Source organism: Dromiciops gliroides, chromosome 5 (genome assembly GCF_019393635.1).
Source record: "Dromiciops gliroides isolate mDroGli1 chromosome 5, mDroGli1.pri, whole genome shotgun sequence".
Lineage (NCBI taxonomy): Eukaryota > Metazoa > Chordata > Mammalia > Microbiotheria > Microbiotheriidae > Dromiciops > Dromiciops gliroides.
The window spans coordinates 93,676,956-93,704,104 of NC_057865.1; the positions used below are offsets into that span (position 1 = coordinate 93,676,956).

Genomic DNA, 27,149 nt, shown 5'->3' on the forward strand with positions numbered 1-27,149 from the left:
TTACTGATTTTCAAAGTATAAATGCTCAAAATAACAATTTAACAACCAAATTCTTATAAGCCAGTTACAGAAAGCTCCATCTTAGACCTTGTTAAATCCCTGAGATAGGAAAAGACTTTATTCAAACAGTCTTCTTCCAGGAAATCATTTGACCACAGAAATGGAAGCAACTGAGTGGTGAAGATCCACCCCCCCCATCCCAGATCCAGCCTCTTGGAGAGAAGAAAACTTCTAACTCACTTCCTAAACCCATCATCCTGGGAAGAAGAACTAGTATGTATTCTTGAGAGGAATCCGGAAGCAAAAATTGGATTGATTGATTCATGTTCCTACAGTCAGAGTTGGTCTCTTAGAAATGGAAGGTGTTGGAAGAGCTGGTTCTGTGCTTATCCCCCACATCATCAGTCTTTCATGGCCACAGTGGGCTATACAGTCTGGAAGTGCTTGAGAACCAGGAAGGATTTTTTCAATATGTACCTTCCCCAACAGCCTCACATGATTATAGGGTTGGAATATTCCTTCCTAGGTCTCTGCTCTCAAATGTAAATAGAAATGCCTGCGGCCTGGGTATATGTGGAGAGCAGGGCTGGAGGAGTAGAGGGAAAAGAGACAATTCTGCTGATGTGACTTTGACGTCTAGAGATGCAGTCTTCTACTCTCAGGTTAATGAAATGTTTGACTTACTAGTTGAGCTGCTAGAGGACACAAGGAAAAGAATGTGTGGGAACAAGGACCTGATCATTTGGCTGGATATTTAAAACACAGGTATTATTAGTAGGAGATTGCTCAGAAATCATTCTAAAATGTAATTTGTTTCCTTAATGTGAATAAATAATTAGAATACAAGTACAAAACAGATGATGTTGCAATTGTTTTTGTCCATCTACAAATTGACATATTTATCCAGTGTGTTGGATCTACCTAAGGCAAAGAGAAACTGATTTGGGGCTTAAAATTAAATGAACATTTTTATTGAATTAAAACACTTTCATTTAATTATTTTTTATTTGCTTGCTTACTTATTTGTTTCTTCATTCATTCATTCATTTACTTGTTTGTTTCTTTGTTAAAATTTGTTAAATTCCAGTGGTGAAGGTTTTTTTTAATTAAAAAACCAAGGAAACATAAAACTCTATTGAGTGAAGTGATATGATAAAAACATTAAAAGTAATCTTTAAGGAGGCAGCTAGATGGAGCAGTGGATAAAGCACTGGCCCTGGATTGAGGAGGACCTGAGTTCAAATGCGGCCTCAAACACTTGACACTAGCTGTGTGACCCTGGGCAAGTCACTTAACCCCCATTGCCCTGCAAAAAAAAAAAAGTAATCTTTAAAACATTTCATTGAGTTTCCCAAAAGCACTGAGATTATTTCTTTAACTTGTTTTTTAATTCATTGCTTTTTAATTCAAAATATTTCTAAATAAAATGCATGGCTTTTCATTTCCTAAGGAAAGCTATCTTATGTATTAGGCAGCTCCTATTTACCATCTTACTAATAGACTTGCTTATTTCCACATGTCTGGATTCTGTTTATGATCCCTATGACATATATTTTATGTAGTATGTGCATATGTATATATACATATACACACATATGTGTGTGTGAAATTTACTAAAACACGTAATTAGTATCGAATGTGTTTGTCCTTGGATGTCCTGAAGCTAACAGTGATGTAAAGCATGGTAGAATCTGTCAACTCACAACAAATGACTAATCTTCATTCCTAATACTTGGTGGATCTGCACCCCTCCTGACCCTCCTCCCACCACTGCCATAAGTTTGCCCCCACTTGTCAGTTAGATTATCTAATTAGTTCAAAGCAAAGTTATTTAATGAAGTGGTTTATAACAAAAGTAGCAACAGAATATAATATTGTCCAAAAACCTGGGGCAAACTCTCTGAAAGACATACACAGCCTTGGTAGGAAGATAGGAAACATGTAGAAGGATCACCTGTCAACAGCACTTGGAAGGAGAAGGATTTCAATTCACAGCTCTGAAGATGCCAGGCTCCTAATAGTTTTGTAATGGGGATGGGCCAAAGAGAGCCCAGTAATTGTGAGAATGTCCAGCATGCTCAGCATGAGCTAATTCCCTAAATATATTTTAGCGCATATCTAGGGATTCTGTTTCTGATCCATTAACCATGTGATGAAGAGACTGATTTTTCATGCTTCCGAGGGGATTATGAGAGAGTGTACAAAAGACTGCTGAGCAGGTAGCTCAGCCTTTATCCTTTTCCTGGTGGTGAACAATGAGGATGAGCTGCAATGAGCCACCTTCAAGCAAGAGAGAGACCTCAGAGGTCTGTCTCTAACTCAAAGCCCCCATGAAGCCAAGAGTGCATGGTTCTGCTATTCCCAAAGGAATGCATAGCAATAGGGGCAGTGGCCAGCTCCTGTCAACTACCTAGCTCCCACCTGGTCTCACAGGGCCCATATTCTTTGGCACTTTGTTTTGTCTTGTTCCTAGATGAAGGAGTATGAATTTTGAAAGTTGGGAGAGGGAGCTACCAAAGGGCTGGGAGCTGGAGTCCCTGCCACATTTTACAGACAGCTGAAGCTGGTGGAGATCAGAGTCCTGAGTGACATGTGCTTGACTTTCTTAACTTCCCTTCATGGGAAGAAGGAGTGTCCATGATGCATCCACTGGCTTCCACATTCACAAGTGAACTTAGTGGTGAAAATGTTTGGTAGAAATTGTTTTGAGTTGAAGCCCATTCTCCCCAAGGACAAAGCTGTTATAGGGGAGAGTATGCCCCAGTTTTTGGGAAGAAAGGCCTTGTAACTTCCGCTTTTGCTACACCTATTCTGTAATTATCTCTTCATAAAAGCTAACTGCTATTAATGTGTTAAATGATACTTAAGTGCTAATCATTAAAGGGTATCAGTAATATGAGAGATAGTATAACTATAACTGACAATTGGTAGTTGGGAGTACACACCAGAATGGGGGCTTGAACCAATAACATTAGAGAAAGACTCTCCCCTTCAATTTCTCAGGGTTGAGATCTCTCCCCTGAGGAAGAAACACAGCTACCCTCACCTCTGGAGACACAAGTCATTAGTGAAAGTAGGGATTGGGATAAGAATCCCCAGAGTTTACCAATCTAGATGCAGTAAATCACTCGCAATGAATATAAAAGACACTAAATTTGTGTCCACAATCATCAATTCTCTTTAATGATGATCAGCCAAAGGATTTTAGATTACATAGTATATTCCTTTATAGAAATGATAGGTTTCAATTAAATCCAACCAGTGTTTACTCCATGCCTAACATGTCCTGGGGCCTGTAGGAAAACAGAGATAGAGGAGAAGCAGCTTAGGGAAGTAGAAAGGACTCTCTACATCTGAAGTTGGAAGGCTGGCTCCAACATTTGCAGATGGGTTACTGTGGGCAAATTGACTTCTCTATGTCTTTTTCCTCATCTAAAAAGTATGGATAATATACTCACACTCCCTACTGCCTCAGAGTTGTAGGAAACATTGAAGTGCTGTACAAATGTGGGCAACTAACCTTGCAGAGTCTAATGGAGAAGCATGAACATCAAATACATATGGAACCAGGAAGTATGAAACAAAGCCCCAGCAGCTAGATTCACATATGAAAGAAAGTCAGGGGAGGGATTTCATAGATTTAGAGCTCAAAGGGACCTTTAAAATCATCTATTTCCCTTCCCCGCCACTGCCATTTGACAGATTAGGAAACTGAGACCCATAGAAAATAAATAATGTGTCCAAATTCAGATAGACCATGAGGGGCAGAACTAGATTTAGAACCAAGGTCATCTGAGTACAAATTCATTGATATTTTAAATGCACTAAGCTTCCTTCACCATGGGAGTTGACATTGACTGGGAAGTTTTCCTCAAGAGGATGAGACATCAGCTAGACTTTTCAGACTATGCTATAGAGAAGCCCACAGAAGGGTGATAGATAGCTGTGGGACTATCAAGTTTAGAAAGCAGTGTTTGTGAAGAATTTCTTCTGGTGACTAATAAAGGTGGCAGAAGCCAGCCAGCAGTTATTCATGACTGGTGGTACCCAACCAACCCTCATAAAAACCTCTCGGGATCACTAGCCACAGGAAAAAAAAGCCAAAGATGGCAATGCTGAATCCCCATAGTTTAGGGTGATATTTTCTTGACTCATACAAATGTCTGAGCTGCAGGAAGACTACTGTGGCCCGGGATATCTGGGACTTCCTATTCTTTTCCTTAAACTCAACCAGTTTCTCCCCAATGTTTCTGAACTTCTCCTCTGGACTGGCCCATTGGAGCTCTTCCACTAAGCTGTACACCTCATTGGTGTAGTGCATGCCCCTATTCTTCTGCACCAGGCTCTTCACTATATGCATCAGCTCATTCACTTGCTCTTCCTGCTCCCTCCCTGTGGCCCTGTTGTTAAAGGCACAGACCCGGCCCCCACACTGTGTAACCAGCTCTTTCAGGGCCTTGTTATCTGTGAACTGGATGTAATCCTTCAGGGACTCCCCACCAAGGTCTTCCTTTCGAGTAAAGAGGATGATTGTATGCTTTACAACATCATTCCCAAAGATCTCTTTAACCTTCTTCATGGCTTCCTGGTCCTCCGCAGTGTAGCGACCCAGCTGGGTCACCAGAACCAGGGCATGGGGACCTGGGGAGGAGAGGAGGTAACATCGACTGATTTCTGGACAAAGTAGACCTTCTGTAGCCACCTCTAGGCTAAAGATATCTGGGGTGTCAATGATTTCGATTTCTTCTCTACCCCAGCTTCGGTTCCCGTTACTGCAGGTCTTGGTCACTGGTACTGCCCCAAGCTTGGATACAAACACATTCTCTCCAAGGATGCTGTTCCCTGTTGCACTTCTCCCAGTTCCACTTTTCCCCACCAGGATTAGCCTCAGCTTGGGATCTTGTAGGGGCTGCCTCTCCTCTCCTGAGTCTGTAGGGAGCAAATATTATTATTAGGAACTCAACTCTACCTTTTCAGGATGAATTGGGTACTCTCTGAGGCTTAGATTTTCCATTTAACAACAAAATAACAAAAATAGAATACTCATCGTGAGAGCTAGCCCTCAGAATTGACTCCTCTGCCTCTTTCTCAGGGCCCTCACCCAGAGGTCCAGAACTGCCCTTGCCACTGGGCTTGCCCCCTTCAACAATGCTCCATGTTGTATCCTGGGCTCTAGACTTCATTCTTTCACTAACGCCCTGTGTGACTTTGAATATTGAAACTTCTCTCTGAAAATTAGTTTCCTTTTCTGTCAGGTGAATTTACCTGTCCTAAATCATCTTTCTTAGGGCCCCTCCTACTCTTACATTCTTTGAGTCCATAGACATGTGCCTGTATCATTAATTTCATGAAGAACCTGTGTTTGATATGACTTTACTGTTACTCACTAAAAAGTGATAATACATGACAGAGAAAGCTGAGTAGCACAATGTGCTCTTTGTGGAGTCTGGAACACCTGAGTTAGAATGCTTCTTCAGAGTGACTATGTCCATGACTCCAGGCAATCCCTTAAATGATCTTGGCATCAAGCTCTTCACTTGTGAAAAGGGGAATAGTAATACCACCTACATTGCAAGATTGTTACAATGATCAAATAAGATACTGTGGGTAAAGTGTTTTGGAAACCTTAAATGACTAAACCTTGCTACTTACTGCTAATACCAGTTTATATGGTGGATGTGTTACTCACCTCAAATATTTCTCAAACACCTGAGCTGACAGAGAATGTGCTAAATGGAGCCTTCTTCCTCTAGGGAACAGTAGGTGTATCCTATCAGCCTTCACATCTTTTTGGAGGTGGGGGAGGTACTAATCCAGACTAAAATCTTCCTGCCACTTGAAATTCTAGCAGAAAGTAGGCATTTGTGCCCTTTCAAAAACATTACTTACCATTTGCATTTTCTTCATCCTTTGCCACTTTTCTTCCTCTCATGTTTACCTGGAACAGTCACAGAAAAAAGTAAGATTTAAATAAATAGTGGAAACTTTGGGTGGACTTATTCCTCTTGGCATCACGAATATGAACAGAGCAATGGCAGGGTAGAGACAGAATAGAGAATATGACTGACAGTCAACTATGATTGTTTCACGGACTGAGGCCATGATCCATGCTTGGAAGTACACTGAAATGGGAGTTAGAAGACCTCTCTAATCTTTCAGGACTGTGAACAAGCCAGTATTTGTTTCAGTTTCCTCATCTGTAATTTAGATAGATAATCTCTAAGAATCCTTCTAGTTCCATGATCCTCTGTTCCATCAATGGGTGCCTAAAATTCAACCACAATTTATTCATTGCTTTGGATAAGAATTAACATCTTTTTAAAAAGAACACTTTATTTTTTTTTCCAATTACAGGTAAAGATGGTTTTCAACATTCATTTTTGTAAGATTTCAAGTTCCAAATTTTTCTCCCTTTCTACTTCCCTTCTCCCTTTTCCTCCCTCTCCTGAAGCCAATAAGCAGTCTGATATGGGTTATACATTACAATCATGTTAAACATATTTCCACATTAGTCAGGTTGTGAGATAAAAATTAGAACAAAAGTGAAAAGCCACAAGAAAGAAGAAACAACAACAACAACAACAAAAACAACAAAAAATGAAAATAGTATGCTTTGATCTGTGTTCAGAATGCATAGCTCTTTTTCTAGATGTAGAGAGCGTTTTCCATCATGTCTTTTGAAAATTGTCTTGGATCATTGTATTCCTAAGAGTTAAGTCTGTCATAGTTGATCAACACAGAATGTTTCTGTTACTGTGTACAATGTTCTATTGGTTCTGCTGACTTCAGTCAGCTTCAGTTCATGTAAATCTTTGCACCTTTTCCTGAAATCTGCCTGCTAATAATTTCTTACAGCAAAATAGTATTCCATTACTTTCATATACCACAACTTATTCAGCCAATCCCCATTATTGGGCATTCCCTCAGTTTCCACAAAAAAGCAGCTATAAATATTTTTGTTCATGTGGGCCCTTTTCCCTTTTTTAATGATCTCTTGGGGATATAGATCTAACAGTGGTATTGCTGGGTCAAAGTTTCATACCCTTTTGGCAAAATTCCAAATTTTTCTCCAGAATGGTTGGATCAGTTCATAATTCCACAAATAATAAATTAATATTCTAATTTTCCCACATCTCTTCCAACATTTATCATTTTCCCTTTTTGTCACATTAGCCAGTCTGATAGATGTGAGGTGGTACCTCAGAGTAGTTTTAATTTGCATTTCTCTAATCAATAGTATTTGAGAATAATTTTTCATATGGTTATAGATAGTTTTAATCTCTTCATCTGAAAACTGCCTATTCATATCCTTTGACCATTTCTCAATTGATATTGACTTGTATTATTAAAAATTTGATTCAGTTCTCTATTTATTTTAGAAAGAAGCCCTTTGTCAGAAATGCTGGCTATAAAAAGTGTTTCCCAGCTTTCTGCTTTCCTTCTAATATTGGTTGCATTGGTTTTGTTTTTGAAAAAAAATTAATTTACTGTAATAAAAAATTATCCATTTTGCATTTCATAATGTTCTCTATCATATCTTTGGTCATAAATTCTTCCCCTCCATAGATCTGACAAGTAAACTATTCCTTCCTTTTCTAATTTGCCTATGGTATCACCCTTTATGTCTAAATAACATACCCATTTTGACTTTACTTTGAGAAATGATACAAGAAGTTGGTCTGTGCCTGGTTTCTGCCATATTATTTTCCAGTTTTCCCAACAGTTTTTGTCAAATAGTGAGTTCTTACTGCAAAAGCTGGAGTCTTTGCGTTTATCAAACAGTAAATTGTTATATTCATTTACTTCTCTGTTTTGTGTGCCTAACCTAATCCACTGGTCCACCACTGTATTTCTTAGCCAATGCCAAATAAGTTTGATGGTTGTCAGTTTATAATATAGTTTCATATCTGGCATGGCTAGGCCACATTTCTTGGTATTTTTTAAAATTAATTCCCTTGATATTCTTGACCTTTTTTCTAATTAGCATCTTTTAAAATAAAAATTTCTAGTATGATTAACACACCAATGCTTAATACCTGATCAGATGGGAGATGGTGGTTCAAATCCTAGAACAGGCCCTTATTAACTATGTGATACAAGGAGAGTAGCTTAACCTCTCAGAGTCTCCTCACCTGCAAAATAGAGGCATTTGTTAGAGACAATAGGGGACCACTAAAGATGTTTGAGTGTCATGGTCAGATTTGTGTGTTAGGAATAGCAATTAGACAGTAATCCTCATTGTATGGAGGATTGAATGGAGGCTTCATCCTTTATAAAAGGGAATTCAAGGATAAGCCAAGAAGAAGATAGGTAGGTCTAGGGAAGTTCCAGAGACTTTGGAATCATGGACCCTGACAGCCCACCACTCCCCTTATGTGTCTCAGAGGCAAACAGGAAGCAATCCTGATGAGGCAGTTTTTGCCTTCTAACCAACATAAAACTGAGAACACTAAGACCCCTGAAAAAGTGAATGGTAATTCCATCATCACAAAAAGTCTGGGACATCCCAGCCCTTCTCTCTCTCCAACCCCACTCCATGTCCTTTGTGAATAGGGACTCTAGTCCCTTCAGGAAATAGGCAAGAATGGTAGAATAAGCTTTCAAGGGGACTTTACAGAGCATAGATGTCATTCCAATTGCTTTAGACCAGCAGTTAGATAGATACAAAGTGGACAAAGACCTGGCTTCTGCTCACCTCTCCCACCACATCTGCTGAGGTCCTGGCCAAGGCTGTGGGTCCCTCCCATTGTTCTCCTGCCCACCAGAATTCAGTTACTTTCTTCATAGCCCTAGCTGACCAGGGGCTGCTGCCATTAAGGTGAAGTATGGTCATGAAAATCCAACATATTAGAGCATGAAGAGACCTTAGAGGTACCTAGTAGAACCCCTGCTTTTGACAGAAGAAACTGAAACTTGGGGTGAGAAGGAGATTTATTTGCCCAAAGTCTGGTAGGTGGGATGAGAGCAGGTACCACAATCTAAGTCCCTTTTGGTGAGAGACTAAGAAAAGATGCCCGCTTACAGACAGGGAGAAGTGAATGACAGCAAATGGAAACTTCCACAAAATGGGTTTTGAAAATAGGGAAAAGGGGCAGCTAGGTGGCTCAGTGGATAGAGCACCAGCCCTGGATTCATGAGTACCTGAGTTCAAATCAGGTCTCAGACACTTAATACTTACTAGCTGTGTGACCCTGGGCAATTCACTTAACCCCAATTGCCTCACTAACAAAGAAAGAAAGAAAGAAAGAAAGAAAGAAAGAAAGAAAGAAAGAAAGAAAGAAAGAAAGAAAGAAAGAAAGAAAGAAAGAAAGAAAGAAAATAGGGAAAAGATTATAAGGGCATTGGGGGATTTTTTAAAGAAAAAATTTAATTTATGGAATAAAACAAGCATTTCCATAACACAGTGAAATAAAAAAGATGATTATACATGAAACTACAAATCTATTGTGTACAATTTGATATGACTTTCAAATAAACAACAAAAATCATGTAAATGTCTTCTACCTCTTGCCTTAGATATGGCTACCATGAGACACATATAGGTGCATGTGTGTATATGTAAAATTATTCTTGAACCAACTCTATCAATTCTTTTTCTGAGTGCAGATAGTTTCTTTTTCATATGTCCCTTATAGTTAATTTGGGTATTTTTAATTGGCAAAATAACTTTCTCACTCAAAGTCATTCTTTTCTTTTCCCAAAGACATTCTTAAAACAATATTGCTATTACTGTATACGATATTCTCTTGGTTCTGCTCATTTAACTCTTCATTATTTCATGCAAGCCTTTCCATGTTTTTCTAAAATCATTGAGCTCATCATTTCTTATAGCACAGTAGTATTCCATCACAAACATATACCATAACTTTTTAGCCATTCCCCAATTGATGGGCATCCCTGAAATTTCCAGTTCTTTGCCACTACAAAGAGAGTACTTTAGAATATATAGGGTTTTCCCCTTTTCCCTAATCATCTTTAGAAATAGACCAATTAATGGTATTGCTTGGTCAAAGGGTATAAGTAGTTTATTAACTCTTTGGGGATAATTACAGATTGCTCTCCCAAATGGTTGGATCATTTCGCAATTCCACCAATAAGGCATTAATGCATTGGGAACTTAAAGGGAGTGGGAGGAGGAGAAGAGGGAGGATATGCAAGTTGAGAGTAGAATCAGGGAAGAAAAGTGGTACACAGAAGGGAGGCTGGGAGTCCCAAAGCAAACTTGGATGACTTGGTGATGCCTGAATCTACTTCCATGGTCCCCAGGGGGAAGAATTCTCTCTCTGTTCCTCCCCCCTGCCTTGCCCCATAGGGTCATACTGCTGAAGTCTCTAACACTTAGATACATCACAGGACTGTAGAAATGGAGAGGGGATGTACTGTCTAGGTCTTTCAGCTGCTTGAGAAGAAGCTGCAGAGGAGAAATCTTAAATCTTAAATACACAAAGGAGGTGTGCTCTCTTAGAGACCTGTCTGCTTCATCTCACAATGCTTCCATTGTTTACAATATGCTTGGCTCTCAACTGTGGCCTCTGAGTATCATTCAGCAGATACCTCACCTAATTCGCCAGGGTCATCTTTGGCTTCTATAGCTAGATTAGTCAAAAGGAAAATAACTGTTTCCTGATGAGGGTGAGAGAGAGCAGGTTCTGATTTCTCATGCCCTTAGCACCTGGGGCCTCCTGGTGACTTAAGTGAATAAAGGCTTGTAATTCAAGCTATTTCATGAGAAAAGCCAGGAGGAATGACTAACAGCTGCAAAAACTGTCAAGTCAGAGGATGTCCCATACACTCTTTTCACTGGGTGGTGCAATGCAGAGAGTTCTGGGCCTGAAGTTATAAAGACTCAACTTCCCGAGTTCCAATCTGGCCTTGGACATTTACTAGCTATGTGACCCTGGGCAAGTTACTTAACTTTGTTTGCCTTAGTTTCCCCATCTGTAAAATGATTTGGAGAAGGAAATGAGATATCATTCCAGTATCTTTGCCAAGAAAACCTCAAATAGGATAAGGAAGAGTTGGAGACAATAAAAAATGACTAAACAATAACAACAACAACATATGGCAGACTCAACTGGGACTGGGGGTAGAAGTACAATGACTGAAACAATCCCTACTTCTCAGGACTTCACATTCTGTATTTGGTAAAGCAGTAGACATGAGCCTTTTTGGATGTGGCAGCTGAACAGGAGCAGAGATGAAAATGAAAAAGTGAGACCGTGTGCTTAGGAGGAAAACAAAATTTATTTTTAAATGTAAAAAGGAGTCACAGAATTAACTGTAGACAAAGAAGACTTCTGTAGACTCTGGGACTAATAGTCAGATAATAATAGTCAGGAGTAAAGAAGCTTTAAAGCAATTTAACCAAAGAAGGATTAAAAACCATGAAATAAATGAGAATATCATCTGCCAATTTCAGGTCCTCCTCAGACCTCAAGATTTCTACCATACCCATGACTTAAACATGTACATCTATTTGTGATTTATTGCCTATCCACTCATGGAGGATTTAAAGGGGCTGAGCCCCAGACTACACTTAGGGCCCAGGTTTCTAGATACATGGCTCGTAAAGAAAGGCTCAGATAAAAGAAGAGAGTTGGAGTCTGTGAGCTATCATGTGGCACATCACTGGTGGGAACTTTAGCACTCTACATCTAGTGTATCATGACCAAAAATAATTCTTATCTTTGAATGATATTAAGGGAATTCTGTATATAGATAAAGTTTACAAAAAAAAAATTAGGGATAGCTATGAACAAAAGAACGTATGTTCATTTTTTTAAAGCAACTACATAAACCTTTGGAACCAATCTGCAATTTTAGAAATTGAGGTTCTAATTTGCACTGCTATTGCTACCAGTATATTTTGGTCTTTTTCTGCCTCTGCTCTTATTTTTTTCATATTTTCTTCATACTTTTGCCTTAACTCTATTATTTTAGACTCTTTTTGGGTTTTGTCCTCATCTGTGGGGTTTGGGATCTCAGCATATTTTTCTTCCACTTCATGAACATCATTTTCTAAACACTGAGCGTATATTGCCTTCAGTTGTTCTCTTCTTTTTTGCAGCATTTCCTCAGTTTTCTTGTATATGGCATCTGAAAAATATGTCCCCTTATTATCCTGCCTCATTTTCTCTATTATATCCAGCAGCTCTTTCACTTGGGCTTCTCTTTCACTGCCCTTGGCTTTGTTATTGAATGCACAGTATCGTCCTTCACAGTCCTTAAGGAGCATTTTGAGGTTCACACTTGAGGATTTTAAAAAATCATCCAGTTCCATATCTTCCAGCTCATCTTTCTGAGTAAACAAGACCACCATGTGCTTTGTGACAGAGGGCCCAAAGAGTGCTTTGATCCAGCAAACAGACTGCTTCTCTTCATCAGTATAGCGCCCCAACCGCAGTACCAGAATGATTGCGTGTGGCCCTGGGGAAGAAAGGATCACACAGCGACTGATCTCATCACAAGTGGTATGCAGTCTTTCCTCGGTGTCAAACAGTCCAGGCGTATCAATAACCACAAGGTCTTCCTTGGGCATCGGTTTTACCATCCTGTGACATTTCTTGGTCACTGAATTATTTGAAATTTCAGATACAAATTTTTTTTCCCCAAGGATGGTGTTCCCTGCTGCACTTTTCCCACTTCCGGTTTTTCCAACTAGTACAATCCTCAGGGAATTATCAGACTCATAGTCACCAGGGACCTGTGGGGATAAATTTGCCTCATTGAAAAACCCATCATCTAGGTAATAAAGAAGGGTGAGGGAGAGCACTTACAGGAGGGAAGTTGTTAGAAATGACGAGATTGTAGATGCCTAGTTAGCCTGTAACCTCAGAACCTTAAAACTGTGTATACCTCCTAGTACTCACTTTTGACTCAATGTAAAAAGAAATGCACTGAATTATAAAGAACTGTTTGATATAGTCTGGAAATTTAAAAAAGGAAGAAAGCGAGAGAGACAGAGACAGAGAGAGAAACAGAAACAGACAGAGAGAAACAAAGAGAAAGACAGATTGGAATTAACAAGTAAGGCTGCTAGGTGGCACAGTAGATAAAGTGCTGGACCTGCCGTCAGGAAAATCTGATAAAAGCATTGTCATGGATTCAGGAAGATTTGGGATTAAAACTAGTCTCAGTTACTTGGGTAAATCACTTAACCTCTGTCAGCCTTAGTCTCCTCATCTGCAAAATGGAGATAATAACAGCATCTACCTCCCAAGGTTGTTCTAAAAATAAAATAAGGTAAAATCGGCAAAATACTTTCCTAAACCTAAAGCAGTACATGAATGTGAGCTATTAACTTGATGGTTAGAGCTTAGTGGGAAAGACACCAAGTTATAATTCATTGCCAGTTTTGTTTAAATGCTTGCTAAATGATCATTGTCTTTTAATTATAATGTTTGAGGCACCAGCTCAAACTGTTGGAAGTTTTCCCTAATTACAGGCAAAGTAATTTAGGGAAAATAGCTTTCCTCCGGAGATGGGCTTGCAAACGTGATGGGAGGTAGCAAAAACCACAGTGTGTCCCCATATGGGTGTGCAGGCTGAGTCCCAATTGTGAAATGTACTCTGTCCTCAACTCCACCTCTTAGAAACCCTTATTTCCTTCAATGTACTGCTCAAATGACACCTATTTCATAAGGCCTTTTGTAATTATGATGGATTTTTCCCCAAAACTGTCTGGTACTTATTTAGTATTTGCTTTTTAGGTTCAAGGATCTAGAACTGAAAAGGACCTTACCAGTCTGAAGCCCTCATTTTACATATAAGGAAACTGAGGCACAAGTAGGTTGTGACTAAGCCAGTTTCATATAGCAAGTTTCTGAAGCAGAATTTGAATCCAGATCTTCCTGAATCCCCATTCAACAGGTGAAGCTGACTCTTGCTATAAGCATATTTTTTTCTCTCCTTTTAGAAGGTGTCAAGATGTTATAAGGACACACCCTGTTTTCCAAAGGTAAGGCCCAACAAGAAAGCTGTACCCTGAGCTCAGGCAAGTACCCAGGTTCTGGTCATGAAGTCCTGCTATGAATCGACTTTTCTCATTGTTACTGTTACCCCCTCAATGTCAGGGCTGCAGCTCACTGCATAGCCATTGGTATAAGTACTAAAATGTCCTCATACTGCCTTGGGTCACCCCCAAGGGCAGAGCCCTGGCATATGTGTCTATAGCAACTCCTTGCTTGCAAGTCATTTCCCTCACTTTGAAATTAAACTTCTGTTTGATTCCTGACTCTCCTGTCTCTAGCCTGCTCTGTTCAGCTCTGGCCGTCCACAGGGTACAGGCTGCCTTGGGTCCAGTTGACAAAGACAAGCTTCTTGAGGATTCCCTTTTTGTCTTTGTATTCCCAGTGCCCAGCGGAGTGAATGGCACATAGACAGGTCATAATAAGGGCTTCGTCCTGTTCTCTGTGTGTTCCTCTTTTCCCCCCCATTAAACCTAAGACAAGGACTATATCTTCTCCTTGTCTTCTTTTCCACTATGTCTAACACAGCAGTGGGCATACATTATGTACACACTAACTACGTGTTCTTCAAATGATAATCTTTTATCCACCAACCAAACCTAGTCCTTTTGATGTTCCTGAAGGTGGAGTTGACTTGGGTGAAACTATTGACTTAGCCAATAGTTTTTGGCTTTCTGAGCCTCTACTCCTTGCTCAAGACCATAGAGGAGGACAAATCCATTCAGCTCCTCTCCTCAATTCTCTGATTAGGATCAACCCCTGTCAAAGCCATAAAGTCATCTCCATTTCTCTTCGGTGCTCTCCAGTATCTCCATGAACTCTTTTCCATTCTTTGGCCTCCCTGAAATGAACATCCAGAGTTTTCAAGTTGGCCTTGATTGACCAGGTCTTCCCCTGGCATGGCTGCGGGTTCAGGACCTTTCCCTCCCTTCTCCACTGAATGAAACTTTACTGCCTTTTCTTCTATTCCTTAGGGTCCAGGTAGGTAACTGACTTGTTAATCTCTGATAAGCTAATTAATACTAAGATTTTAATGACAGAAAATGGCTTGCTGTGTTATCCCTCCCAGGGCCATTAATATTTTAAAAGCCATTGCATGGAATGCAATGGTTTTACCCAAAGGAATGAAGCTTTAATGGTGTCATTTCAGACCTGTTGGTAGGCCAGTAAAGATTAGAATTTGGGTAAGGAAACATTGTGGCTCAGATCACATGGGTAGCTGGCTGCCTACATCTGTGGGAGTCTGGTCCAGTCTCTGACATGTCTGCTTTGGTTCCTAGGTAGCCATTTCTGGCAATGACCCTGTGAGAACAATAAACTTTATATTGTTTAAGATTGTTTGGTTGTAGTTTAATGTCATATTATAATGTGTGAATCCTATGACTCCCTCTCATAAAAAGAGTTGCTATAGAAATGGAGAACAAAGAAATGGGTACAGCAGAGGATGTTGCCTTGTCATCTGTTTCCACAACTTAATTAAATTCTTAAAGCCCCCATATTATATGTGAATGTAACCTCAAGGCATGTGCTCCCCCGCTTTAGCAAAATAACTCCTTTCTTAATATAAAAAAGCATATAATGAATGTAATGGAATACTATTGTGCTATATGACATGATGAACAAACAGATTTCAGAAAAACCTGGAAAGACTTACATGAACTGATGGTGAGTGAAGTGAGTAGAACCAGGAGAACATTATACATAGAAACATCCACAGTATGATGATGAACGGTGATAGACTCAGCTCTTCTCAGCAATACAATGATCCAAGACAATTCCAAATGATTCATGATGGAAAATGCTAGGGGAATCTAGGTGGTACAGTGGATAGAGCACTGGCCCTGAAGTCAAGAGGTCCTGAGGAGTTCAAATCTCACCTCAGACATTTACTAACTGTGTGACCCTGGGCAAGTCACTTAACTCCAATTGCCTTAAATATCCAGGGCCATCTCTAGTTGTCCAGATATATATCTTGTCACTGGACCCAGATGGCTCTGGAGGAGAGAGTGACATTGGTGATTTTGCACAGCACTTTCTCACTTAAATCCAATTCATTGCAAGTCATGACATCACCCCTGATGTCATGGTCTTTTTCAAGAATAAAGGACAAACAGGGGAAGCTAGGTAGTGAAATGGATAAAGCACCTGCCCTGGATTCAGGAAGACCTGAGTTCAAATCCAGACTCAGACACTTGACATTCACTAGCTGTGTGACCTTGGACAAGTCACTTAACCCCTATTGCCCAGCAAAAAAAAAAAAAAAAAAAAAGAATGGGGAAGAATAAAGAACAAACAACAGCAGATTTATACTGAGGAAGAGGAAGGAATTTCCTTTAAATGGTAACTGTGTGACCCTGGGCAAGTCAATTAAACCTCATTGGTGCTCAAAAAAATGGTAATGATTAGAGGTGGTTGAGTATAATCCACTCCAATTCTGGACTTTTATGAGAAAGCATTTAAAGTGAAAGGAAAACTGCCATGAAGCATTTGGGTAAAAAAGGGAAAAAGAAAAAGAAAAGAAGAAAATGCTATCCTCTTGCAGAGAAAAACTATGGAGTCTGAATGTGGATTGAAGCATATTTTCATTTTTTTGTTGTTTTTTGTTTTTACTTTCTTCTGGTGTTCCCCTTTTGTTCTGATATTTCTTTCACAACATGACCAATATGGAAATATGTCTAACATGATTTTTAACCTATATCAGATTGCTTACTGTCTTAGGAAAGAAGGAAAAAAATTGGAATGGAAAATCTTACAAAAATGAACGTTGAAAACTAAATTTATATGTACTTTGGGGTAAAATGAAATACTATGAAGTAAAAAAAAGAAGAAGAAACATATAAATAACACACTGGTTACACCCACTAGGCATAAGTTTCATATAGATAAGTTTAGGTGGCCCCAAGGTACAGTCTGAGCTTACCCAATGTGAGTACCCCAGATAAAGCTCCAACTCCTCCCTTTGCACACAACTATACCCTTCAAAAATTGTATTAAAAAGCCTATGATTTTGTCCACTGATTAGTCAGCCCTAATCATAGCACTCTAGTCAGCTTGGTCACTGAGGCTGATTCACTAACAACATGGGGGAGCCCCACATGACACTGCCAAAGGGGAACCATGATCCGGCTTTTGAGGGACCTTCCTATACCCCTATAAGTATAGGCAGTTCTGGGTGAACAGCTCCTACCAGTCTTGCCTCAGTGCAATCCCTGGCCCTAGACGTTTACAACTTCCTTTATAATAAACATGATGTATTGTGCATTACTCTTGACTGAACTCAAGTTATTCAAGGCACTGGCACTTCATGTTATGTTTTGACAAATGATTGCAGAAATCATTTGTGGCAGAAATGAAAACAAATCCCTAGTTCTCTGTACAACATGGCAGATCTCTTGTCCCTCTCTTTATCCCCATTAATAGAGTTTGGGAAACAATCAGTTTTGAATTTTACTAGGGGGAAAAGCATTGAGCTTAGAAGCAGAATAAGCTGTTTACTTTTATCTCTGTCATTAATTGAATGTGTGACTTTGGGCAAGTCATATTATCTGCCCGAGCCTCAGTTTCCTCATCTGAAAGGAAAGGAGGTTATCTCTAAGTTCCCTATTAAAACTGTGATTCAGAAACTTGCTTACTATTGTTTGGCATATGAAGATAGCCAGATAAGTCCCTGTCCCTGAGAGTCATTGGGAGGATTTCCATCCCTGGTCAAGCAGGGAACATTTTATTCTTCAGCTTTGTGCTTTCCTCTTTCTCCCAGTCCCAGAGCCTCTCAAGACACCACACAGGTGCCATTGGGTAAGAAATAATAATAATAATAAAGCTGGAGAGAACTCAGCCTATTCAAGCAAAGAGGAAAGTAGGGACTCCTTTGCCACCTCTCAATTCCATCCCCTCATTGTCATTATCCTGGTTAGTTATGACTTATCATCTCCTGCCTGGACTATTGAAATCTTCCTAGACTTCTCCCCAACACCAGTCTCCCTCCTCTCTAATCCATGCTTCACAGGGCTCCTTGATTAATTTTCCTAATGCACAGGTCTAATCACAAGAAGATACTGACTACCAAAAGAAAATTAATAATAATCTATGGCACTAAGTCTGTCTATCTCAGTTATACATTCAAGGCTCTCCAGAGAAGCTGGTTCTAGCCAGCCAGGATGTTTTCCTTTCCCACTAATCCTCCTATACCCTCTAGGCCACACAATATGAATTACCATTCCCCAAGGTTATTTGTTCCTTGAAGTCTTTTCTCTTGCCCTTCCTTCCACACAGAATGTATTTGCTCAGTCTTCTATCAAATCCTATGCATCATTTAAGCCTCACCTCAAAAGCTACCTCCTCCTTGAAACTTTCCCTCATCACCCCAACTAGAAGTGACTTCTCCCTCTTTTGAACCACCATAGAATTTTATCAGTCAACAAGCATTTATTAAGTATGTACTAAATGCCAGACACTGTATTTAGCACTGAGGATGAAAAGAAAAACCAAAATTAGTCCCTGCTCTCCAAGGACTCACAGTATAAAGAGAGCAGCAATATGCAAACAACTATGCCCAGCCAAGCTATAGACAGCCTAGATTGGAGACAATCATCAAAGGGAAAGAGTTAAGATTACAGGGACTGGAAAAGGCTTCTTTTAGGAGGTTGGATTGTAGCTTCAACTTGAAAAAGGCCAGGGGGAGCAGAAGATGGAGAAAAGAGAGGGGAAAATTGCACACATGAGGCTCAGCCAGTGAAAATGACTGGAGTCAGGGGATGTCACTGCATCATCATAGGGTATGTGGGGGAGAGAAAGATGGGAGAAGACTGGAAAGGTGGGAAAGGACCAGGCTATAAAGGGCTTTGAACAACAAACTAGAATGTTTTGTATTTCCTCTTGGAGGTGAGAAGGAGCCACTGGACTTTATTGGATGGGGGGATGAAGTGGTCAGACCTGCACTTGAAAAAGGTTAATTTGACATCTGAGGGGAGGGCAGACTAGAGCAGGGTGGGAGAAATAATTATTAATAACTGATAACTTAGAGACTTTCAGAGCCCTCCTTACCTCCCCACCATGCTCCCTTTCATTCTAAGTCCTTCCTGTTTTTCCTGAAGGATTTTCCTGATGAGATTTAGACTAACTTTCCTGCACCAGACCACACCCAGGTGGAAGCTATTGTGTTCAGCTCACCTTAGATGAGTCAATATCCTTTGAATTGATGACCTTATTCAGACATACTTTTCTTTTTTTCTTTTTTCTTTTTCTTTTCTTTTTTTTTTAAAGTGGGGCAATGAGGGTTAAGTGACTTTCCCAGGGTCACACAGCTAGTAAGTGTCAAGTGTCTGAGGCCGGATTTGAACTCAGGTCCTCCTGAATCCAGGGCCAGTGCTTTATCCACTGCACCACGTAGCTGCCCCCGACATACTTTTCAAGGACCTGCAGTCCTTTGTTTTAATATAGCCCACCTACAATCACATCAACCAATTAGATTTGATTGCTCTTTGATGGCCCAACTACAGTTAGAAGGTAATATATAAAAAAAAGAAGGTAATTCAAGCTGTGAGTCCACCCCATTTTGGTCTTTGGTCTGTGAGAGATGTCCAATGACCATCCTTTTATTAATAGACCTTATTATTAAAATGATTAAATTACCCAGAACCTATGTCTCTCAAAATTTTCTACATCACAAGGGAGAAACATGAGGCAGGGAGCCTAAAAAGAAAGCTATTGCAATAGTCCTAGGTGAAGTGATGAGGGCTTGTACTAGGGTAATGGCAGTGTCAGTGGAGAGAAGTGCACATAGATACAAAGGATGTTATGCAAGTAGAAGTAACTAGACTTGGAAACAAATTGGAGGTAGGGGAGTAAGAGTAAGGAGTCAAGGATGACACCTAGTATGCAAGACAGAAAGATGACAGTACTATGGACAATAATGGGAAAATTAGGAAGAGAGGAAATCTTGAGGGTAAAGGATAAGTTCAGTTTTGGACCAAGTAGATTTATGATGTCTATGAGATGCCAAATTCAAGATGTCCAATAGGAAGACATAAATGTGAGACTGGAAGTCAAGACAGTTGTCAAGGCTGGATAAGTAGATGTAGGAATCTTCAGCAAAAACATGATAATGGAATCCATGAAAGGTAATAGTATAGAAAGAGAAGAGAAGAGAGCCTTGAGGGATAGAGGGAGATGAAGGTTTATGGAGAAGGAGACTTGGGAAAGTTAAGAAGAGATAAAAAGTTTTGGAAAAGCCACTATAGGAAATAGCATAGTAAGTTAATTATGGGGGTATGGAAGGATTGTCTTGTAGTGAGGTCTCAGTTGAGAATAGATGTCATAAACTTGTAATGGGCCCAGTCAGCATGGTTTTGAGTTTTCTCCAGCTTCTTTCAGCAGCATGAGATTAGAAGCAAAGGCAGCAGATGGTGGGAGTAACAGAAGGCTGAGGCTTGGTAGGGCAAGGTGGATGATAGAATAAGGAGACAAGAAACTCCATAAAGGAAGACAGTGTAGACATGAACTGGTTCACCAAAGGATCTAGATAGGGAAGGGAGAAAATACAGCCAGTGCAGGGGTGATAGCATGGGAGAGAAGGGAAGGGCATGAGAATTAGTGGTAATGGTGAAGGTAAAGGACAGGTTTTGGAGTTGCAAGGCAGAGGGAGAGGTGGAATGACAACTGGTTGTGATGACATAAGGGAATCTTAAAATTCATGGAACTCTAGTGGGTGCTGCCAATGTCAATGGTGCTATTCATATGGGACTTTGTACTACTCAGATCAAATTTGTCAAATACAGTCTCATACCACAGCCATTTGTGCACAGGCTTATACTCCCTGGGTCTCAGATTCCTCATTTCATCACTGAAGGAGTTGGACAAAATGACTCCTAATGTCCCTTCCAGTTTTAACAGTTTATGAATCAAGGACTTAATTGTACTGTCAGATAGCACTGTCCACATAGGCAGACTTAGGAGTTGCCTTAGGGCACAATTTCCTTTTTTGAAGGGAGAAGGAAAGGAGTTGAGAAGGGCCCAACATACTCTCACTTCCACTCATTTCTCTAGCTCAAAGCACTGAAAAACTTGAAATGCAAAGGATGTGGTTTTTTAAAAGGGAATCTCATTAAATCATTGTCATCCATTTATACCATAGATTTGATAAATTGATCAGATGATCTGCTGGCTGAGAGGTGAGACTGTGGCACAACTGATGGGTTAATGTGGATAACAGAGAGAGATGAAGGCAATATAAAGGAGGAAGATCTGCATATTTCAGGGGTGCTCCATACCGGGGGGTCTTATATCTCCTCCAGAGAGAATCACAAAGCACAAAAAGGGGCACTTTAGAGGGAAAGGCACAAAATGGGAGCTGGAGAGTCACTAGACAGCCCTGTCTCTTACTGTATAGTAAGAGACACTTTATATAGACATTTTAGTAAATTTTACATATTCAGAGTTTTATCTTTGTAATTTATTTAGAGGTCAGCATAGTAGTACTAAGGTGTTCTCCAAAAGCTACTATGGGGCCATTAAATGTGGGGTTTGGGGAACATTTCCTCCGCAGGGAAATAGGATTGATTAGGTGACTTTCATGGAAATATTCCCTTGTCATGATGTGGGATGACCCATAAATGAAACTGCTCCAGTGTGTCCATGGGGCTCCAAAAGGTAACCCCCATCTCTCTGAGACATGTAGATGTCCAATGGACTAGCTCTGGTGGCCTAGGCATTCTGAGCCTTTTGGAGTCTACCTATGATTTGTAAGCACTAGAGTATGAGGAATGGAGGAAATGATACTCACTGGGCTGGCAGGTGTACTCGAACTGGATCCCATCTTTGGACAATGGTGAGGTACCAAGGCTGGGAGTGGGAGAGAGAAGAGACAAAGACAAATACTCATCTGCATTTTTTTGGACATTGATAGAAATACTAACATTTAATCAGTAAATTTGTATTCATCACCTGTTTTGTACCTGTATTCCCATAACTATGAATAGCCCTGCAGAAGTTACAAATGAAATATGAGAGATGTGCACAAGAAGCTGACAATCTACTTTGGGGGGAAGGGGAGATAAGACTTATACAGATGAAATAAGCCTTGACTGTGTGGCATAGATAGTAAATGTCAGGAATTACAGGGGCAAGGATGATCAATAAGGACCACCACCTCCAGGAAGCCTTCCCAGATCATCCTAAGTAGGGATGATCTACCATCCTCTGAACTCATGTATGTGTGGGCTGTGTAAATCTCAAAGGCCTAGTTCTTTTACCTTAAATTAGACTTATTTATGTGTCATATTGTCACTATGAGATTCTAAAATCCTGGAGGACTTTTGTCTCAGTCACCACACACACTCTTCCACAGAGTCGAACACAGTGTCTTGCTCATAGAATGCATTCATTAAAGCTTTGTAAATTGTAAAGTGACTTTAGCACGACTTTAAAAGCAAGGCAGGTTTCTTCTAGACTAGGGAAGGAAGGCTGAGCATTCTGCATTCTGCTCTGTTAATACAAAAACGATGGAGGGATGCCCAGGCCTCCTCATGAAGTACCCCAAACAAATCTGGTTTCCTCAGGATATCACTCAAATTTCATCAGGGAGATACAGGGACATAAGGAAGAATGTTCTAACAATGGGGCCCTCTGAAATATCTGAGACCCATCAATATAGCTCATATTTTGATAATCTTTTAAGACTTAAAAGAGCTTTCTTTTCAACAATGTTGAGTGAGACCAAAGAGGAGGCCTGAAACAGGAGACCAAGAATGCAAAACAGCCTTGACTTTTCTAGGCATGTTGGAGCAGCAGTACACACTCACAAGAATATAATAAACTACATCAAAGTAAATGGGAGTAATAACTACCATAAAGCAATAAAAATTGAATGATATGAGATAATGAATAGCAAGTTTTCCTAAAAATGAGAAAACAGAGGTCAGTATTCAGGTATAAAACACAAAATATGATACCAGATTTTTTTCTGATGTTTCAGTAAGTTTTTTTAAAATTTTATTTATTTGTTTAGCATTGAAATGAGGGCTAAGTGACTTGTCCAGAGTAACACAACTAGTAAGTGTCACGTGTCTCAGGTCCTCCTGAATAAAGGGCTGGTGCTCTATCCACTGTGCCACCTAGCTGCCCCTCAGTAAGTTTTAATAAATTTCTTTCCTCTTTCCTCTTTTTCTCTCTTTGTGAATACATTTGTTTTTTTATTTTTATTTTTTATTTTTTGTGACACAGTTGGGGTTAAGTGACTTGCCTACGGTCACACAGCGACTAAGTGTAAAGTGTCTAAACCCGGATTTGAAGTCAGGTCCTCCTGAATCCAGGGCTGGTGCTCTATCCACTGCGCCACCTAGCTGCCCTCACTGTATTTGTTTTTAAGGTTTAGTCTCAGGTAGGAGAGATGGAAAAGAAGATATAAGGGCAAGGAAATCTAGGAGATGAAAACAAAAGATATCAATAAAATATATATGTTTTTAAAAGAATCTGCTGCTTCCTTTGACCTAATTCCACTCTCACCAAACACTTTTTGATCTGTAATTTGCTCTCCAAAGTGAAACTGTTTCTAAGATTGTCAACCTTGAAGATATGTCTTTGTAATCTTACAAGAAAAACCGTCCTTTGAAATCAACTACTTGTCATTCTGATTTAGCAGTTAGTTTCTCATGAGTCTAGTTGGTATGAATCAGTCCCCTCTAAGGCCCAATTACTCCTTACTTATAACTGATCAAATTCAAGTATTTAACCTTGAAAGTTGAAGTTCCCCCCCCAGACCCTAGATCAGTGATGATCCCATTGAGATTCAGACCTCCTATGAGGCTGTCTGAGCAGGCAGGCCCCCAGCTAGCCTCCCTCTCTTTAATACTGTCTGGTCCCTGAAGCACTAGGGTGGTTGGGGGCAAAGTTGCCCCACAGAGTAGAAGGCAGTCCTGCTCTCCTGGCCTTCCCAGGCTGGCTCCCCTGTGCACAGAGTGAAGCTGCCATTGAGATTCTGGGACTATGCTGAGCAGGGCTGCCTCACCCACTGCTACTATGGATTTAGTGCTGAAAGGACCTGAGAGACTATCAAATCCACACTCCTTATTTTACGGATGAGGAAACTGAGGCCCAGGGAGACTCAGTGACTTAAGGTCACACAGCCTGTAAATGTCTGGGGTGAGATTTGAATCTACATCTTCCTAGTCCAAAATTCTATCCATATCTATATTTATATTTGTGCAGGGCACCAGTGGGAAGTCCTAGACAATCAATCTCAATGAGGGGTAATCAAGGAGGTGAGTTTTTTTTGGAAAAAATAATTGGAACAAGCATCCTTTCCTTCATTAAGGTTCAGTAAAGTTATTAAATTGGAAGAAGTATACAAGCAAACATTCCACCACCACCCCCACCACCAGCAGCAGCCAAAAGGAAAGAGAAATTAGGCAAACATGCTTGAAACTGACTCACTGTTCCTCTCGCAATCCCCAAACCAGAAATCCATGCACCTTTTCTTCCAGCGTCCCCTCGCCCAACTCCTCTGACCGATCAAATCTCTTCCCAGGTCCCCTGCTATTCTCCAGCCTCAAACCCAGCTTACCTTCTCCCAGAGAGGTAGAAAACGTCTTCTCCGGGCTAGTAAAGCAATCTGAAGTGCTGCTTTCACTTTTGCTTCTAAAATACAAAGTTGTCCTCACTTCGGAAAGCTCAGGAAGGGGCCCTAACCACTGAACTCTGGAGCCCTCCTGTGGCAGTATTCTGGAATAAAGCCTTCTAGTTCATCATGAAAAGATCAGCAGTATTTCTGGATGATTTGCTGTCCCCAAATGCTAGCTGGCCTTGGTGCTTAAATTCTCATTGTCACAGTTACCTAGAGGACATGTGACTAACCCAGGGTCACACAGGTGGGAAATAGCAGATCTGGGATCTGTACCAAGACACTCAAATTCCACATCCAATGTTCTTTCCATTACTCCAGGAGATGGGGCTTTCTCTCCAGAAGACCCTTATGTAAATTCACTCATTAATATTCAAAAAAATTTAATCACAACCTTCAGAGAACCTATAGTGAATTGTCCAGGGAAACAAAGAAGACATGATCCCTACTATGCCAACAATGACAATTGCTGTTAACCAAGCAGGACTGACATTCCCAAAGAAAAATGTTTTGGTGTCTACAAAAGGATGCCTTGATTTGTTTGAGCTCCCAAATTATCCAGGTAAGCAGAACAACTGTATAAGGACTGGCTTCATTGGCTAACACACCAACAATCCTTTGCATGACCAAGAGTAATCCTTCCTGGAGGTACAGGGAATCAGTAACTGAGGCCAATCAAAGACTTATCTGACTACAGGGTATGTGACTATGAATATGAACCTTCAGCTATTCCCTAACTTTGGAATAATCCTTTTTTTTTAAGAAATCTTATCAAGATATCTCCTAATCAAGCCTTGAACTGAACTGCCTCCTTATCAAAGACCACATCCTTCACACCTGGAATTACACACAGACACACATACTCACACACACCACTTTAGGAGTGGGCCTTTCTATGCACATCTTTCCTCCAAATTCCTTACCTGCCCTAATTTAAACTATATAGAAACCCTTGCAATCTATTATATTGTGTCCTATTCAGCAATAGGTGGAGAGCACCCATAATCATGTGAGATTTTCTTCCCTGATTAATAAAACCTTTCTTTTAATTTTTACAAGCATTGTCTTTCTCTGGTTTCCTTCTCTTTTAGGAAGAAGGGGGTTTAAATCTCCACAAGTGCTCTTTGCATTCTCCAGTCTTCCCTTTTGGGAAAAGAGAGATCTAAATTCTATTAGGAGAGTGTTTGCCTCAGTTTACAGGCTCTTCTCTTTCCTTCACTCTACAATTATTGAGCATGTCTCCAATTATTCTGTTCATAAGAACATTTTCTACATAAATAGCAATAATAGTAAGAACAGTAATTCACATTTAATTAGCACCCTCAGGTTTAGAAACTGCTTCCCTCAAAACAACCCTCTGAGGCCAGTAGAGCAAGCATTATTATGCCCATTTTCCTAATGGGAAGCCTTTGTTGAACCAGTTCAATTCTCCACTGTTCTTTTTTATAATTTTTAGTTTCTCATCATGTTAGCTTATGATCCATCTTGCCCTACCAAGTCCCAGTCTTGTATTACTCCTATCAGGTGCTCTTTAAGTATCTATAACTACCATTTAAGTATTTCTCAAGGAGTTTGTTCTGGAAAATCCCATCGCCAGCAATGGCTCTTAAGCTATAGCCAGAGTGCAGACTGAATAGGTCAGAGGAAGGCTGGAAGACCACACTAGGACTGGTCTCTCCTCCTTACATAGTCACTGAACTTGATGCCTGTGTCTCCATCTTTCTTATCTTCCTCATTTTCTCATTTTGGTGATAACAGTGTCTAGTTCTTAAGTATAGTGTCTCTCCCTATACCAACCTGGCCTGGAAAAATGATTCAGTGTTGTATTTTTCTTGGTGACCAAAGAGATACAGTTAAAATCACACAAGATTAGGAGGCACAACTTTAAAGGAGCAGAAAGTTTGGAATATAATATTCCGGAAGGCAATGGTTATAGGTTTATAACCAAGAATAACAGAACCAGGAAAAAATTAATATAATTCTACAGGTGAAAAAATAACAAATAAATAAAAGATATTTCAAGAAAATAATTTTATATTTTATGTTATATTTTAAGATTTTTTAATAAAATAGATTTTCAATAATTCCTAATGTAAAGATTCAGACCAATATAACTTCTAAGTTCAAACAGAAATCTAAAAATACATTAAAAAGTAAACATAAGCAAATAATCATAAGGGGTAAACTAAAGATAAACTTCATATTCTAATATAGGGAAATTATATGTGTGTCTAATCATCAGGGCTCATAGAGGGAGACTAACTGCACAGAAGGTCTGGGAGTCATTTTATTATGCCTTGATATTGAAAGAAGAGAAAAGGGAAAGCAATAGGAATACAGGGGTCCAGGAGAAGGAGAGGAAGGATGTGAAAAAATTATTTCACATAATGGGGATATGAAAGTAGAAGTCAATTCAAAACAAGCAGGAAAGGGTAGAGGGAGTATGCTACATTCAAACCTTACACACACACACACACACACACACACACACACACACACACACACACACACACACACACACACACACCCCTGGGTAGAGAAATATTTTTAATTCAACCAGAAAACAA

The 27,149-nt window shown here is 39.9% G+C and overlaps 1 protein-coding gene across 7 annotated transcripts; it reads right to left on the reverse strand.

The window, feature by feature from the left end:
• Positions 1-3,154: 3,154 nt before the first annotated feature.
• LOC122728045 (GTPase IMAP family member 1-like) lies at positions 3,155-24,643 on the reverse strand. Of its 7 annotated transcripts, none has more exons than XM_043966118.1 (5): positions 24,526-24,601; positions 21,748-21,806; positions 8,037-8,132; positions 5,890-5,938; positions 3,155-4,929 (listed from the first exon to the last, which is right to left on the reverse strand). In XM_043966118.1, exons 4-5 carry the CDS (start codon positions 5,930-5,932, stop codon positions 4,028-4,030), a joined length of 945 nt encoding a protein of 314 aa, XP_043822053.1. In that variant the 5' UTR covers positions 5,933-5,938; positions 8,037-8,132; positions 21,748-21,806; positions 24,526-24,601; the 3' UTR covers positions 3,155-4,027. The 7 variants fall into 7 exon arrangements, with proteins under 7 accessions (XP_043822053.1, XP_043822054.1, XP_043822055.1 ...); XM_043966119.1 differs by lacking the exon at positions 24,526-24,601 and adding an exon at positions 24,396-24,465; XM_043966120.1 differs by lacking the exon at positions 8,037-8,132 and having other exon boundaries at positions 24,526-24,643.
• Positions 24,644-27,149: the final 2,506 nt, after the last annotated feature.

Coding starts and splice junctions, on each gene's coding strand:
- LOC122728045 (XM_043966114.1), bottom strand. CDS start 24,429: ATGGATTTCTGGTTTGGGGATTGCGAGAGGAACA. Junction 5,939..21,747: donor CGAGTACACCTGCCAGCCCA/GTGAGTATCATT, acceptor TGACTGTTCCAG/GTAAACATGAGAGGAAGAAA. Junction 4,930..5,889: donor GGATGAAGAAAATGCAAATG/GTAAGTAATGTT, acceptor TGCTCCCTACAG/ACTCAGGAGAGGAGAGGCAG.